The 16083-nt window shown below is 35.1% G+C and overlaps 1 protein-coding gene across 2 annotated transcripts in view; it reads right to left on the bottom strand.

The window, feature by feature from the left end:
- Positions 1-16083, bottom strand: part of TMEM135 (transmembrane protein 135) — a 247886-nt gene that overhangs the window by 62779 nt on the left and 169024 nt on the right. For both annotated transcript variants that reach the window (XM_061120243.1, XM_061120253.1), the window contains one exon: positions 15377-15423. In XM_061120243.1, coding sequence (XP_060976226.1) covers positions 15377-15423 — 47 coding nt within the window. The remainder of the gene's footprint in view (positions 1-15376; positions 15424-16083) is intronic.

Genomic DNA, 16083 nt, shown 5'->3' with positions numbered 1-16083 from the left:
TTTCAGACTCATCTGATGAATTTCTAAGTGCTTTACAGCTTTAAAAAAAATAACCTCCTTTTACAAATCTCTTTGGAAATCTAGTCTATTTTTTTCCCAACAAAATGAACTTCAATACTATAGAAACAAAATAATACCCTCAAAGGTAATAAACATAGATTAAAATTTAAGATGTTTCTGATTTCCTACATGAAATTAATATATCTTAAGAAGATTGAATTTAAATGACAATTGAGTATATTCAGTGAGTTTAAGCCTGGAAATACACCACAGAGTTTAAATAATTGAAAAAAAAAATCCTTAATTTGTACAAACTGCTCTTTAAATAAAGTGTCAATACATATCTGTTTATGTTTCATAAAGGCAGCAGTGATTGATTCATGATAAAAGATCAGAGATGATTATAAATATGTACTAACATAGAGCTTTTTCCTCTTAAGAAATTATTAACAATGTAGAAAGAAGTGCTAACATAAATTTAACTCCACTATGAAATACTAGTCATACACACATTTGTCACACTTAAAACACCATACTGAATATTTAATGCCAAGCACCATAGTGCAACACTAGTTTTTTCCTTGACATTCTGTATTAAAACGAAAAAAGCAAAAAACAAACAAAACCAAAAAGAAAAGAAACAGGATGGGAAGTGGGGTGGGGGGGTAGAAGAGAGGGTGAGAGAGAGGCCGAAACACACAGCAAGCCCAGCCATCTGACTACAGAGTAGCTTTTATCCTCCTTTCTGGTCTAAAAGCTAGTCACAAGAAAGGAATGTCAAAGATTTCTAATAGCAGCAATCAGAAATATTTATAATTTTAAATAGAAAGATGAACTACCCCATGAGACGGAATTTCTCAACTAGTTAAAACTATTTCATACACAAAACCCAAAATATGCAATAATGACATTTTGAACGAGTTCCTATCTTCCTTTAATTTCTAGGTCTGTCTGTTTAATTTCCCCCTCAGAAAGGCTTTCCATAACAGTGTAGTATTTAAGGGTACAAGGAGGAAAAAAAAACCCTGAATCTTTGTATTTAACAGCACAAAAATAACTGACTCTTTTGCCATGCTTCTTTATAAGTTTCAAAATATTCAGCTGTTTTGAAATAATTTATGGTATTTAAAGTAAATTATTCAAAATTTTACTTCTGCCTCTTTTCCGAACCACTAAAACAAATCACAAAAGTCCTCATTTTCTCACCAGAAAAGTGATGATGGTGTGGAGCATAACCTCTAATTTGCCACTTACTCTAAAAGTTTATGATCCTCTGAAATATTAAGTATTGGTATTATTCACTTGAAACAAAAATACTTTTATGAAATTTTGCAACATATAAAATTAACTGAAAAGAACACTGAATCAGCATATATTCCATGAATTCTTGAACCTCAGTTACTCTGGGATTAGAATAAGCATCAAGATACACGTAAAAGATATAAACTGGTTTCTATCGCAAAAATATGACTCTGAAGTTTGGCTCTACTAGGATAAATAAAAAGCCAAAGAAAAACAAATTTTTTAAATAGAAACCAAATCTTGAGGACTTTAAGCCACTGAAAAATTCTCAAAGAATGGAGAAGAATACACTTGAATCAGTTCTAATAAGATGGATGAAACTGGAGCCCATTATACAGAGTGAAGTAAGCCAGAAAGATAAAGACCAATACAGTATACTAACGCATATATATGGAATTTAGAAAGATGGTAATGATAACCCTATATGCAAGACAGAAAAGGAGACACAGATGTATAGAACAGACTTTGGACTCTATGGGAGAAGGCGAGGGTGGGATGATCTGAGAGAATAGCATTGAAACATGTATATTATCAAGTGTGAAACAGATCGCCAGTCCAGGTTTGATGCATGAGACAAGTGCTCAGGGCTGGTGCACTGGGAAGACCCAGAGGGATGGGGTGGGGAGGGAGGTGGGAGGGGGGATCGGGATGGGGAACATATGTAAATCCATGGCTGATTCATGTCAATGTATGGCAAAAACCACTACAATATTGTAAAGTAATTAGGCTCCAACTAATAAAACTAAATGAAAAAAAAAAAAGAATGGAAAAGAGGACAGTGATGATAATAGTGCAGAGACAAAAGATGCTAGTAAATATTTTTTAAATGTGCTCTTTACATTAAAAATTCTCTTATGCAATCGCCACTTAAAAGGTTACATTTAATAAAGTAAACTTATCTTAGATTCTCTCTTTTCTCTGTAAAACATTCTAACGTTCACATTGACTGCTGGAAGATAAAAGACCACTACTAAATATGACCACGCATGTCAGTGCACACTAGTTGAGTTACACACATGCCAGAAATCAGCTCTGTTTATCCCCAAATGTGTTTATGTCATTTGTATTTGTTAATATAATTACGAAACTGACCTACATATTACATAAACCGAAAAGGAAATAAGTTATTTTTCCATGGAAACCGAGTTTACTGTTTTGGAAAGCTAATACCTTGTAAGTATGATTTATGCAACAAAAACAACTCAGAACTCCAGCTGGGGAACTCAAACAAAATGCCCTGGTAAATGAGCAGATAATTTGTGGGTGCTAGGTTGAAATGAAGTACTTAGCGTACACATGTATGGGTATCTTGGAGATGCTGTTAGTAAAAACAAATTTCATGGCGCTGCCATGAGGACTGTTTACCCTGAATAGCTTCTGTCCCTTCAGCCTGGACATCAGCATGAATACATGCAAAGCCGAGTTGCCCTAACTGACCCATAGGCCTACAGTGGGACACAGGACTGACCCAGCCAACTTGCTTGTTCCATGCCACTACAATGTTCGGTTGTTGTTTATATATTAGATGACGGACACAACACTGTACACAACACTTTATTAAAAAATAAAGGATGGGAAGAGGGATGCAGTCAAAATGACAAACCAGTGAAAACGCATTCTAGCTCACTAGTCACCAGGGAAATACACATTAAGGCAGAAAGGAGGCATTACCTTTTACATTATTTGATTAATAAAGTAAAAATCACTGACAGGAAGTAAAACTGGGGATCAACAAGTACTCTTGGAGGGAAAGTAGATCAGCAGTGCCTTGTAGGGCTTCCCAGGTGGTGCTAGGGGTAAAGAATCTGCCTAGTAATAAAGCAGACAGAAAAGATAAAGGTTCAATCCCTGGGTCAGGAAGATCCCCTGGAGGAGAGCATGGCAACCCATTCCGGTATTCTTGCCTGGAGAATCCCAAGGACAGAGGAGCCTGGCGGGCTACAGTCCATAGGGCTGCAAAGAGCAAGACACGGCTGAAGTGACTGAGCATGCAGGCAGGCACATAGTGCCTTTTACGAAGGACTATCTGGCAAGATTTGTCAAAATTAAATACATACAGCATATGTGACCCAGAGAATACATTTGTAGGTAGCTGCCCAACCTACAGAAACACTAGGACATGCATACAAAGATATTTTTAAAAGAATGTTCACAGTTGCACAGTTTGTGACTGATTGAAAAACTACAATCGGTATAAAATTTAATAGGACTTAAAATACTATATAAAGGTTTATAAAATTTTTTGTAGCAATTAAAAACAATGAGGTACATCCACAGACAGCAATATACAGACAGAACCTTAAGATATACCATTAAATAGAAAAATACTGCAGGAAATATGTAATATGTGATCCTATTTTTAAAAAATAAACAGAACCATATTTATATTAAAAAAATTTTGGCAGGATATATGACAAACGTTAAGATGGTTTCAAATGAAAAAAGAAGCAGGAAGAAGGAGTTGGATAAGGGGGAAGAACTTTCACTTTTTACTATACACTTTGATGCTATCTGAAGTTTTTGAAAGAACTTAGTAGTGTATTTACTTGCACAATTAACACATTCTTTAAAAACAGAGGAGACGTGCTAAGTTTTAGATCAGAAAAGTCTCTCATTAACTCACCTACTGAATAACAGATTCATCATTTTTATCCCCCGTAGATAATTTGCAGTTAAAATTGGGATGAAAAAGTAAACTACATATTAAAGTGCTAGAAGTTGATGCTGAGAAGAAGTTAAGACAGAGAAAAGGAAACCTCATAATCTTTAGGAACCTAAAGTGATTCTATAAAGAACTGCTTTCTATTTCAACTGAGGAAAGGACTTCAGGGTAAGCCTATTCCCTTTTATTAGAGACCTTGGGATATTTGGGGGAAACGTTCTGACCCTACATGCTATGACCCACTAAAACTGGTGTATAAGAGAGGAAGAGGGGGACTTCTCTGGTGGTGTAGTGGATAAGAATCAGCCTGTCAATGCAGGGAACAGGGGTCTGATTCCTGGCCAGGAAGACTCCACATGCTCCGAAGCAATTCGGCCCGCACACCACAGCCAAGGAGCCTGAGCGCCCAGAGCTTGTGCTCGGCAACGAGAAGCCCGAGCGCTGCCCCTGAGAGCGGCCCCTGCTCACTGCAACCAGAGGGAGCCCACATGCGCCAACAAAGACTCAGGGCAACCAAAAACATTCTTTAAATTTTTTTTTTTTTTAAAGGAGAGGCAGAGGGATTAAATACTCAGATTCTTTTTCAGTTACAGATTTTAAAGGAAATTTTTATCATTTATTTCTTGATATGACTTAACAGTTTTGCTACCCAGAATGTGACCCCAGTGCCAGCAGCCTTGGCATCACCTGGGAGTTAAGAGATGCAGATGCTAACACCCCAGCTCAGATCTGCTGAATCATAATCTGCATTTTAATAAGATTCCCCAAATTATCTGTATGTACAGTAAAGTTTGAGAACTCCTTTACAGCCGTTGGGGCTTTCCTGATAGCTCAGTTGGTAAAGAATCCACCTACAATGCAGGAGATCATGGTTCAATTCCTGGGTCAGGAAGATCCCCTGGAGAAGGGATAGGCTACCCACTCCAGTATTCTTGGCTTCCCTGGTGGCTCAGCTGGTAAAGAAGCCTCCTGCAGTGCAGGAGACCTGGGTTCAATCCCTAGGTGCAGATGATCCCCTGGAGAAGGGAAAGACTCCCCACTCCAGTATTCTGGCCTGGAGAATTCCATGGACTATATAGTCCATGGTGTCATAGAGAGTCGGACATAACTGAGCGACTTTCACTTTCACTTACAGCCCTTACATCAGTCATTTACATTTGTAATAGTTCATATCCCTTGAACTTTAACAAGCACATGCTTCAGAATAAGTAAAAGAAATATTGCATTTGATGACAAAACCTTTCTTTCTCATCCTTACAGGTATTATTTCTGTTTTTCCAAATAATATTAAAAAAGCAACAAATTTTTGAGACCTATATTCTTTCAAGGTGAAAACCACATTAGTCCAGGTCACACACTCATTCACAATTTTTCTAATAATAAAATGTAACAGAAGGCTATAAGAGATGTAAGCTAAAATCCCAAAGGCATAGATAATAACTTAAATTAAATGATCAAAAACTTGAATGATGTTTAAATTCTTAGGTCTCAGGTAATTTCCATGGGATTGGCCAACTGTAATAAATCTCCCTATATGATTCACACCAGTAGAAACATCATTCATACCAGTAGAAACTGCTGGTGATTTTACAAGACGAGGTGAGTCTCATCTTTTGTAAGAATCCCTGAAAATATCTTATAACGACCCCCTGCAAGGAAGGCTCATCCAAAATATCAGAATTGGGAGTGATCCAATCCAAAAAGCAATTTTTAACACTCAAGGAAGAAACAGAAGTCAAGATAGCAATTATGCTTCTGATACTAGAGCTTGATGTTTTTGTGATAGAAGAAATCAGACAAATAAGCTCAACTGCTCTCCATCATGTAACTCTGAGTATCATTCTTCCTCTGAACACGCCTAAGGAGCTCAAAACCATAAGAATTACATACTCCATTTCAGTGAACAAATCACTTCAGAAAGCATTTCAGGGCAGCTGGGATTCACAGGTCCTGGACAGTAACAAGCAACTTACTCTTGAAGGCCTGAGAACCCAAAGCTATGTTCTTCTTTTATTCTGCATTTTAGGATGACAGGAACATGACAAACAAGCCAGCACTCAGTCACCAGCAAGGCCCCACCAGGACAAAGAGGCTTTGTGATTGACAAGAGAATACAAAAAAGGGAGGAGACCCATTTCTTCCTTCCTCGAGGGAAGACTGGCTGAAATTTTAGAACTTAAAAGCTTCTCCCATTTCCACTAGCTCACCTTGCAAGTAAACACCTTCCTGGTTCAGTGACTCAGTCACACATTGAAACAGAATCTGTGCTGAAAATTGATAATGGTAGAAAAATATTGTTTTACTGTGAATTTCAGTTCATGACAGCTGTGATGTCCCGGTAAGCTGTGACTGAACTGGTGTAGCAGGAAAAGCAGTCTCCACACATGGATGTGTTACTTGAAGCTTTAAGGATATAGACTGGAATAAATCCAAATATTCCCAGTTTTCACTATCTGTGATTTTGTTGTAAGAAACATCTAGAACAGATCATGAAAGAGGAAAAATATGATACGATATTATACAAATATTGATACTTACTTCTATGCCCTGCTACTCATTTCAATAATTTTTTATGTCAAGGGCAGTGATTTTGAAATTCCCAAAATAAACAGAAAATACAGCAAAATTCTTCTTTCAAATATCATCAATATCAATATATAATCAAATATAATCTATGAAATATATACTCAAAATATAATCAGGTTGGGACATAATTTATATTTTCAAAGACTGTAAATATAATTTCCATTCAAACTAAAATGGAATGTATTAGTAGTGGACTTCATAGATATTTAAAGTGCATTCTGGTGATCACAGTCTTTAAATGGTGACGTATGATGTTTTATTTTGATCAGCGGTAATGCATCAGACTTACACTTGAGAATATATTCACTAAAAGCCAAAACATTTCAGGCAAATAAATTTATTTCCATTCTCCAATCATGTTTTCCTCCAATCAATAAGCATGTTTGTTATTATACCTCTGCATATATTTCTGAAATCAGTCTTTATTGGCGATCATATAAGACTTTTTAAAAACTACTCTTCAAATGTTACTACCAAGTAAAAGTCCCTAGGACAGCAAGGAGATCAAACCAGTCCATCCTAAAGGAAATTGATCCTGAATACTCATTGGAAGGACTGGTGCTGAAGCTAAAGCTCCAATATTTTGGTCACCTGATGCAAACAGCCAACTCATTTGAAAAGACCCTATCTGGGAAATATTGAGGGCAGAAGGAGAAGATGGCATCAGCAGATGAGATGGCTGGATGGCATCACCGATGTAATGGACGTTAAACTTGGGCAAACTCCGGTGAGGGACAGGGAGGTCCGGCATGCATTGAGTTGCGAAGAGTTGGATACAACTGAGCAACTCAACAACAACAACCTAGTAGAAAAACACCCAAACTCCTAAGTATCAAAGGCAAATTTCAGCCTTACCAGGACAGTGTAGAAATAATGATGGCATAAATATCTGTGGCTTCCACTGTAGCTTCCTCATTGCTGCCCATCTAATTCTAAAGGGTCTCAGAACTAAGAACATGCACACTTTGAACTGCAGTTCTGACAGTTCTGGAAGAGAGGCAGCACGCTTTGCAGTGCACTGATCCGCCATCCTCCATGGGAGCACTCCTCCCTAAGATACACCTTAGAACAAGACAAGTCTCCTCAGTACACACCTATGTGCCCACGAAAACAGTAACATTCCTGAGAGGGGACAACTGGAGGAAAGTTTAGTGATTTTCACACAAGAAACACCATGCCACTGTGCAACAAAGCTCTATTTCCAGGTCAGATTTTTTAAAATAATAGCTTAATTGATAAAATTAGCATATAACTCACTATTCAAAGTGTATCATCCAATGACTCATTAACATATTCACAGAATTGTGTCGCCGTTATCATAATTACTTTTAGAATATTTTCAGCACCATAAAAAGGAAATACCAATTAGTAGTCATTCCCCATCCCCCATAAGTCCCCTAGCCACAGGCAACACAAATCTACTTTCTTTTCTCTATGGATTTGCCTATCCTGGACATTTCCTATAGATGGAATTATACAATATATAATCTTTAGAGTGCAGAGTTAAATAATATGTACAGCTAACATTTACTGAGAGTTTACAATGTGGCAGTCATTTAACACTCACAGTGATTCCATGAGGTAAGTACCGTTATTATCACCACATTTAAGACAAAAAACCTGAGGGACAGAGAGGCTGAGCAACTGATCCACGAGCACAGAGAACTCAGATGGACGGGGGGTTGAACTGACACCGTCTGGCTCCAGAGTTCTTGCTTGTAACCAACTCTGCTATCCCAGAGTGTCCCTTGATTAGCTCGAGAACTCCAGTAGAAAATACTGGAAACAAATCGCCAGGCATGAAGAGAACAGTGAATTGTCGCATTCCTTGTAACTGGTAAAACAAGCTTTAAAACTTAATTGCTTCCAATCTGAGTGTTTGTATCAGCAAAGTCCAGTCTAAGAACTTTCTATGATCAGTAATAAATGTCATTTTTACTCATGAAAATAAAGCTGCAACAAGTTTTTGAAAGGCAACTGACCATTTCTGACCTGTGTCCAACTAAGTCCTTACTTTAGTAGTTGCATTTTAAGTTCATACCATTTCTCCATTCACTATTACCCTTTGCCTTCTAACAAAATCAATAAACATTAATATATGTTAAAATTTTTAAGCAGTTTCTTTACCTAGGCATGGGTATCTCAAAGGCTAACAGGCAAAAAGTGAAAAGAGATTTGCCACAACTTTCATCCACAGATGAAGCTCATTCACTGAAGAGGCAGAATAATTTTCTCCTACCCAGAATAAAGTCAGATAACAGTCATAAGCTTTGCATTCTCAGAGGAAGTAATTCACAACATTTATGAACCCATGTTTTCTATTTGCTTTGAAGAAAGCAACATTCTCCATACTGTCTCTTTTCATAAGACAGGTTTTGCATTTTTTGGTAAGCTGACTGGTTCTATTTGCCAATTATGTTAGTACCCTGTTTCACCTGCATGTATTTTCTGAGGAACACTGGTTTCACAAATCCATGTCGACTCACTAACAATTTATCTTTCAGGAATGACAATGAATTCAGGAAGCCATAAAAAGCATTCAATTTTTCCATTTCTTATCATTTCTGTCTATCAGTCCTCTTTCACTTAAACTGTGTGAAGCTTTCAAACCGAGCTTCAGTTTCCTCACAGTCGTTTGTCATGATATCTCTCAGAGAAGTAGGTTTCACAATCTAGCCATGTATGTAGACATTTTGGACTGGATCCTAGACCATTTCTCTTTTCTTTCCCATTCCCCGATGTGCCAATCTCTCTTGCTTGTGCAATCTTATTTTATCCACTTAAGTTTTCTCATAATCTAGTCTCTCTTGATGGGCTTCCCAGGTGGTGCTTATGGTAAAGAACCTGCTTGCCAATGCAGGAGATGTAAGAGGCATGGGTTGGATCCCTGGGTCGGGAAGATGCCTTGGAGTGGGGCATGGCAACCCACTCCAGTATTCTTCCCTGGAGAATCCCATGGACAGAGGAGCCTGGTGGGCAGTTCACGGGATCGCAAAGAGTCAGACATGACTAAAGCGGCTGAGCAGGCACGCACCATCTCTCTTACCTAAATAGATAAAGAAGGAAAACAAAAGAAAAACTCTCAATCCTATAACAATTTTCCCTATCCTTCTCCTCTCAAACTCATTCTACTTCGACATCTCACATTTTTTACATTTTCTTTTTTTTTGGTTGTGCAGTACAGCTTGTGGAATCTTAAGTTCTCTAACGAGGGATTGAACTCGGGGCCTCAGAAGTTAGAGCTTGGAGTCCTAACCACTGGACTGCCATTTTTTTTTAATTTATTTAAAAAAAGTTTCCCACCTTTATTGAGAAATAATTGACAGATATCATTGTACTTAAAAGTATATAACATGGCACACTTATTTCTCAGTCTACTATTTCAACTCAACTACAGAAATTTCTCAACAGGTTACCACTGAAATTTCTCAACCAGGTTGCTAGAGCAAAATAAACACTTCTTTAACCCTTGCTTTACTGGATATATCTACAGCATTAACAGTAAATATAATTTCATTCCTCAAATTCTCTATTTTAATTAACTATCTTCCCTAAGTTTAAAAACAACAAACACTTCTCAACTCTATTTTTACTAAAATAACAATCACTGTGCTCGGTGCTCACATGTATTAGTCCAGTGGTCTTTTTCACTGCTAGTGGTCATCCATTATTGAGGCAAAGCAGCTTTTTAAATAAATGAAATAAACTAGAATGGAAACTATTCAAATGTATTACATGTAGTAAGGTTATATATTATTCAGGGAAATTTGTGTGTATGCATAGTCACAATTTAAAATACGGTTCTTGTTTTGAGTGCCATCCAAAAAAGTTGGAAAGACATTGTTTGTTATGTAATCCCCACAATCCTACCTATGAGGTCCTATTACACTTTTTAATAATGAAAAAGCTGAGGTATACAGAAGTTGTATAATTTGTCCAAAGTCAAACTGCTCATATGACAATCAAGAATAGCCTCTATTTATCTCATGAACTCCAAATAAATGATATCTGTATTTCTCCATGTGAATGTCTTAAAAGCAACTCAATCTCAGTGTTTACAAAACTTGTATGTAATTTTCACATGTTTTCTAATATACTCACTTTCCAGTGTTTTGCTCTTCCTCCTGTTTTAGATAAATTTACTCTTCATCAAGTCATAACCATAACCTTCAACGATGCCCTCACCATTTCTCTCCTGAATAAGTGCCTTGGTGTCCTCCCATTATCTGGTACCTTGCCCCCTCAAAACCCCATTCACTCTCACTCAGCATTGCTGGAACTGATCTCCTTGAAATAAAAATCTAATTATTTAAGACAAGCTCCCCTGAACCTGAATGCCATATATAATTTTCTAGATTGGATTTTTGTGTCATTTTAGATAATAATTTAAAAATACAGAAACTTACTGATATTTAAAGGGTTTTTCAAAAATCAGTAAATGGCTGAAAGGCCCAGATCAAAAGTTTTTACTAGTTGTTATTTCAAAGATATGACGTTTATATAAACAGATTCAAGGATAATCAGAAACATCTTTCACTCAAGAACTGCAGGGTGTCCGGTCAATAAATAGTGTCGCTTTCTAAAAAAAAAAAAAATCTACATCCATATGTTGAGACTAATGAAATATTATAGTTTATTAATGTTGGCCTTCACAGAGTAGTACAAATTCATGGAATAGCAGTCATCAATACTGTTCCTAAATATGTATAAAACACAACCACAATAAACTTTAATTTGCACTGGTTTTTAACTAAAAATCCAATGTTTATAGCAGATTAACATATGTCTGCTGTGAATCAGTCATATATAGTCTGTAGATTATCTGCTATGACAACAAGTCTGAGCTGTTCAATCTACATGTTTAAACAAATTGTTGGATTTGTTGCTGCCTTTGCATAGGCAGGTGGAAAGAATTTCTAGCTAGGTACTCACTAAGATCGGATCAAAGTTGTCATAATATGCTTTATGATACTATTTTAAATTAAAGAAAAATGAAACTGGATTACTTCGTTTTTCTAAAATATTAATGTTCTTTATACACAGATCACTAATGTTGACAATAAAACAGACAAAATAACATTTAAAAGTTGTGAGCAGGATTAAGCATAATAGTTTTGTTGCAGTGTCTGCATTATTGTTGATTTTCTTCCTTTGTTTCTCAATTAAAACAAGAAAGAGCAAGCGGTTCAAAAGAAACTTTATTTTCTCCACATTGACTGTTGGGAAGATCCTAAGCAAGCCTGAAATCATTAATTATGATAAACCCTTTTACTTGAAAGAAAACTTACATTGCTTTACCCATAAATACACTCTTAGAAGTAAAGAAATATCTTAAAGAGATGCATTTGACAAAACAGTCTATCAAGTTTTCAAGTATGACTTCTGCTTGGTCTGAATTGATAGTGACAGACACTATCTCAGGCAAAGTTATGACAATAACATACAAAATAATATAATGCTTAAACAAAAGAGGCACAATCCTTATGAATAACTGGAACAAGACTAGAACTCTCTCTTCAAATACTACCTTTCCTACCTTGACATACAACCTTCACATACCATCCACAACTTTGAAGTGCTCCCAGAATTTCATTTGAATGTAAGCTTTATTTCTGGGATACCAATTAAAAGTCAAGATCACCATGTATGATGGGGTTTTTAAAGTGTCTTTAACATTAACTTCTCATTTTGGTATTAAATTCTTATTTAAATGCTTCCTTCTCTGCAACCACCCTCTGTGTTTTTCATTCTTCTAACTTCATTGAGGCTTTCAATGGCTAAGTCAAAGATCTTTCTCAGTAAATGTCGCATTGCACTTGAAAATATATGGGTTATTTTCAAATATCTTTTGATATTGATTTCTAACATAATTTCACAGTGACAAGAGAACAGACTCTGTATGACTTCAATACCTTTAGACCATGAAATTTTTGTACGTTGTTTTATGTCCGTGGATATGTTCCAGTGTCTCCTAGTTTATAGTCTATGAAACTTGAATAGAATTTGTAGCCTACTATTGTGTGAAGACTGTATAAATCTTAATTATGTTAAATTGATTCATAGTGTTTTTCAGGCCTACTATATCCTTCTACCTTTCTGTATATTCATTCTATTAATTTTTGAGTTTGATATTGAAACTCCAACTAAAAATCTTAATTTATCTACTTAAAAAAAAACTGTAATATATAGTGGAACTATATGTAACTTTGTTCTGTATTTTCCAAATTTCCTGTAAATATGTTATCATACTTTCATAATTTAAAAAATACAAAAGATAAAAAGAGATCATCATGTATGGGATAATGTGAAAAGACCTATACCTATAAAATAACTAAGAGCTATGCAAAAGTAAGATATTTTCACTACATATTTTAATAACCATGGTTTCAATACTATGAGCACTCTGCTGTTTTTTAAGTAAATTCATTTTATAACTGTCACATCCTACATCACTTTAAGAAAATACTTATGGAACTACTTTCTAAGTTCTTTCTTTAAAAAAACAAAATTGGCAAATTTTCTCTGTATTGAAATGGGGTCTCATTTCCCTTTTTCCCATTTATGGGTTAGGATAAAAACACAAGTTGACTCATTTCTAACACAAAATGTTTTCCTTATCCTCTTCTTAGTAAAGGTTACCATAAACGGAAACATAGGGACAATATTATTTGATATTTACTGATCTAATTTTATGCAATTAGAATTAAAGTAACTGTTAATAAGTGGAATAAATAAGTCCTAAGATATCTGTATTTATAATAAAGCTGAATTTCAAAAACAAAATATTCTAATGCAATTGGACTTGCTAACTGCTAACTTGTTTGTGCATTCCAAACACATGCTAGAGTTCAGACAAACATATAACACTGTTTTCTTTGGTTGCAGTATGTTATAAATGGTTTTATTTTACCATTTACCAAACCTCTTTTGTTGAGTTATTCAAACTAACTTCTGCCAAGAACACTAGGAATTTGGTGATAGTGCTTCTTTTTGGAGAAAAACAACCCCTTTCCTCAGAAAATGGAAAATGTTTATCTTGGCACTAAAACCTTGTATTGAGCCTTCTGGAAAGTATTTTAAATTGTTGTTTTTAACCTAGACTTTGTGACTGAAACAGGAAAAGGTTCCGTAGCTCTGCACCAAAATACATATTTATAGGGTTGATTTTCCTTCTACACCAAAAATACTAGTTTGATGGCAGCAGTTTTCAAAGTACAATATCCTAGGACCCTGACTAACACTGGGCACTATCACTATATTCAACACATTTTTTTTAAACCTCAAAAACTTCTGATGACTAAGAAATACTAAATGTTGATCAAACATGCTGTCTTAAAGTGCCATATTGGGAAGGACTGTTTTACTGAACTACGTGGGTTTGGTAGGAATTCTCACACACAAAAAAAACTTTACTTGATATTGTACTTTCCTCCTGTGCATGCCAAGAAAAGATATGTTTCTAAGTTTTTATCTTTTTTTTTACATCTCTCCCACTAGGTATCTTCAGATTAGACAGAGGATAAAGATAAACTACATGAACTTGTAATACTTTCCTAATAATGCATCTGAATACAATTAAGGTTTTAGAAACTGATAAAATGAAAGTCATTGTTCTCAACTTCCATACCACACCCCTAAATTACCAAAATATAAGAAAGCGACTATAAGAGTTGTAAAGTATATATGAAAGTATGTTAAGAATAGTAGGTCATATGATTTCACAAATGCCCCCATGTAGCTGCAATGATTTCTCAGTTGCTAATAACTGTGCACTCCACTATGAATAAGTCCTCCCCACCTTAAAAACTTCATCCATTTTTTTCCTTCTAACAGCCTGTCCATCTTTCACAGGAAAAATTAAAGCAACATTGTCATTTTATATTTGCATGTAACATTTTTATAATGTCAAAAGAAGTTAAAAGTATATCACCATGCTTATCAAGTATTAATAGAACATTCTGACAGGATATTAGGTGTTTAAACATTCTGCTATGGTTGAATTGTCTTACTTAGGTTAAACAAAAAAGATCTATCAAATACATCTCACTAAAATCCATAATTGTCTTTGTCAATCACTATAAATTTTAATTTTAAAAGACTTGTACTTCCTGTTGTGATGGAATTCTGCCTATATCAAGAAAAGTTAAGAGAGAAGTCTATTCAAATGAGTGTAATAAGAGTGAAACAGACAGGAATTACTGGTACTACTTCAAATGAAAGAGTGGACTCTTCCTAATCAAAAATCTTACTCCCACACTGTTGTGTTTATGCAACAATGGCAGACACCATATCTATTGGCATTACAATTTTGAGCCTTTCTAATACTCCCCCACATTCCTGAAAGTTTCAGTGTCAATGAAAAACACAACTTTGACATCACAAACTAACTTAATGTTTTACAGACGGTGATTAGTGTGCTAGGTTACCTTTGCAGAAGACTTAGATTAAGCCCTACCATCACTTTTCTCTCATTTAAATTTGAAATGTTGATTGTTTTATAAAGAGAGTGACAAGTATACAAAATAAGGGTCAAAAAAGCAAAAATTCACTTATCAAGATCTGAGGACTATTAATTTATATATTCAGCTTTCCAAGATGAACTTATAAGCATAATGTGAAAAACATCACATCTTCCTTCCCTCTCTTTCTCTCTTCACTAAGAAGCAATGACTTATCTCTGACCACTCCAGAAAACAAAACAAATCAAACAAAAATTCATGTCATTTATGGGGAATAATAATTTAGAAAACACATTAGTTATACAGATGATTTTTAAATTACCAAGGAAGAGTATTTTTTCTATTAAAGTAAATAGATAGAACATACCTGAAAAAGAACATGTACATGGCAGCTGTGATGCAGAACAAAAGGACCTATAAAAAGGAGATAATACATTACTTGCAAGAGAACACTGACATCATCATTTGTGTGTCTTATCAAAGCAAAATCCCCACTATTAAACCTTATAACTGAAGCGATGAAAAGGTGTACAAAACCAGTCATATACATATCACATTCCCTACCTTTCAAAAAGTTAAATCAAGGCATAAATGAGTCTGTATATTTACACATATACAAATAAATAAAACTACATAACTATACAATATATATGTGCATATATATACATATTTAGATATATAACACTATATATACATGTATGCATGTATATAGATTCAGTAGAGGGTAACAGGGTTCAAAAAAGAATAGCCAATTGTTAAAATTATATCTAAGAATTCCTGAAGAAGCAACTAACCCAAGAACAAAGACAATAGCTTTTATATAGTGAAGTCAGCAGAAAAATCATAAAGCTTATTAACTATTATATCAAGATAACCAGATTTTAAAATATAAAACACAGCTCAGTTGACAACCAATTATAATCAATAAAAAATGCCCCTAAAAATATAATCATCCTGTACGGGATATAGACTCCCTATTAAACAAAATTTTTTTTCTCTAATAGCAAGCATCAGAACACACAATAAATCTGGATTAAAGAAACTCCCTTAAAACATATCACACTAAACTAAGTG

The sequence above is a fragment of the Dama dama genome, chromosome 2, assembly GCF_033118175.1.
Source record: "Dama dama isolate Ldn47 chromosome 2, ASM3311817v1, whole genome shotgun sequence".
In the NCBI taxonomy this organism is placed as follows: Eukaryota; Metazoa; Chordata; class Mammalia; order Artiodactyla; family Cervidae; genus Dama; species Dama dama.
This window is presented reverse-complemented; position numbering and strand designations above follow the sequence as displayed.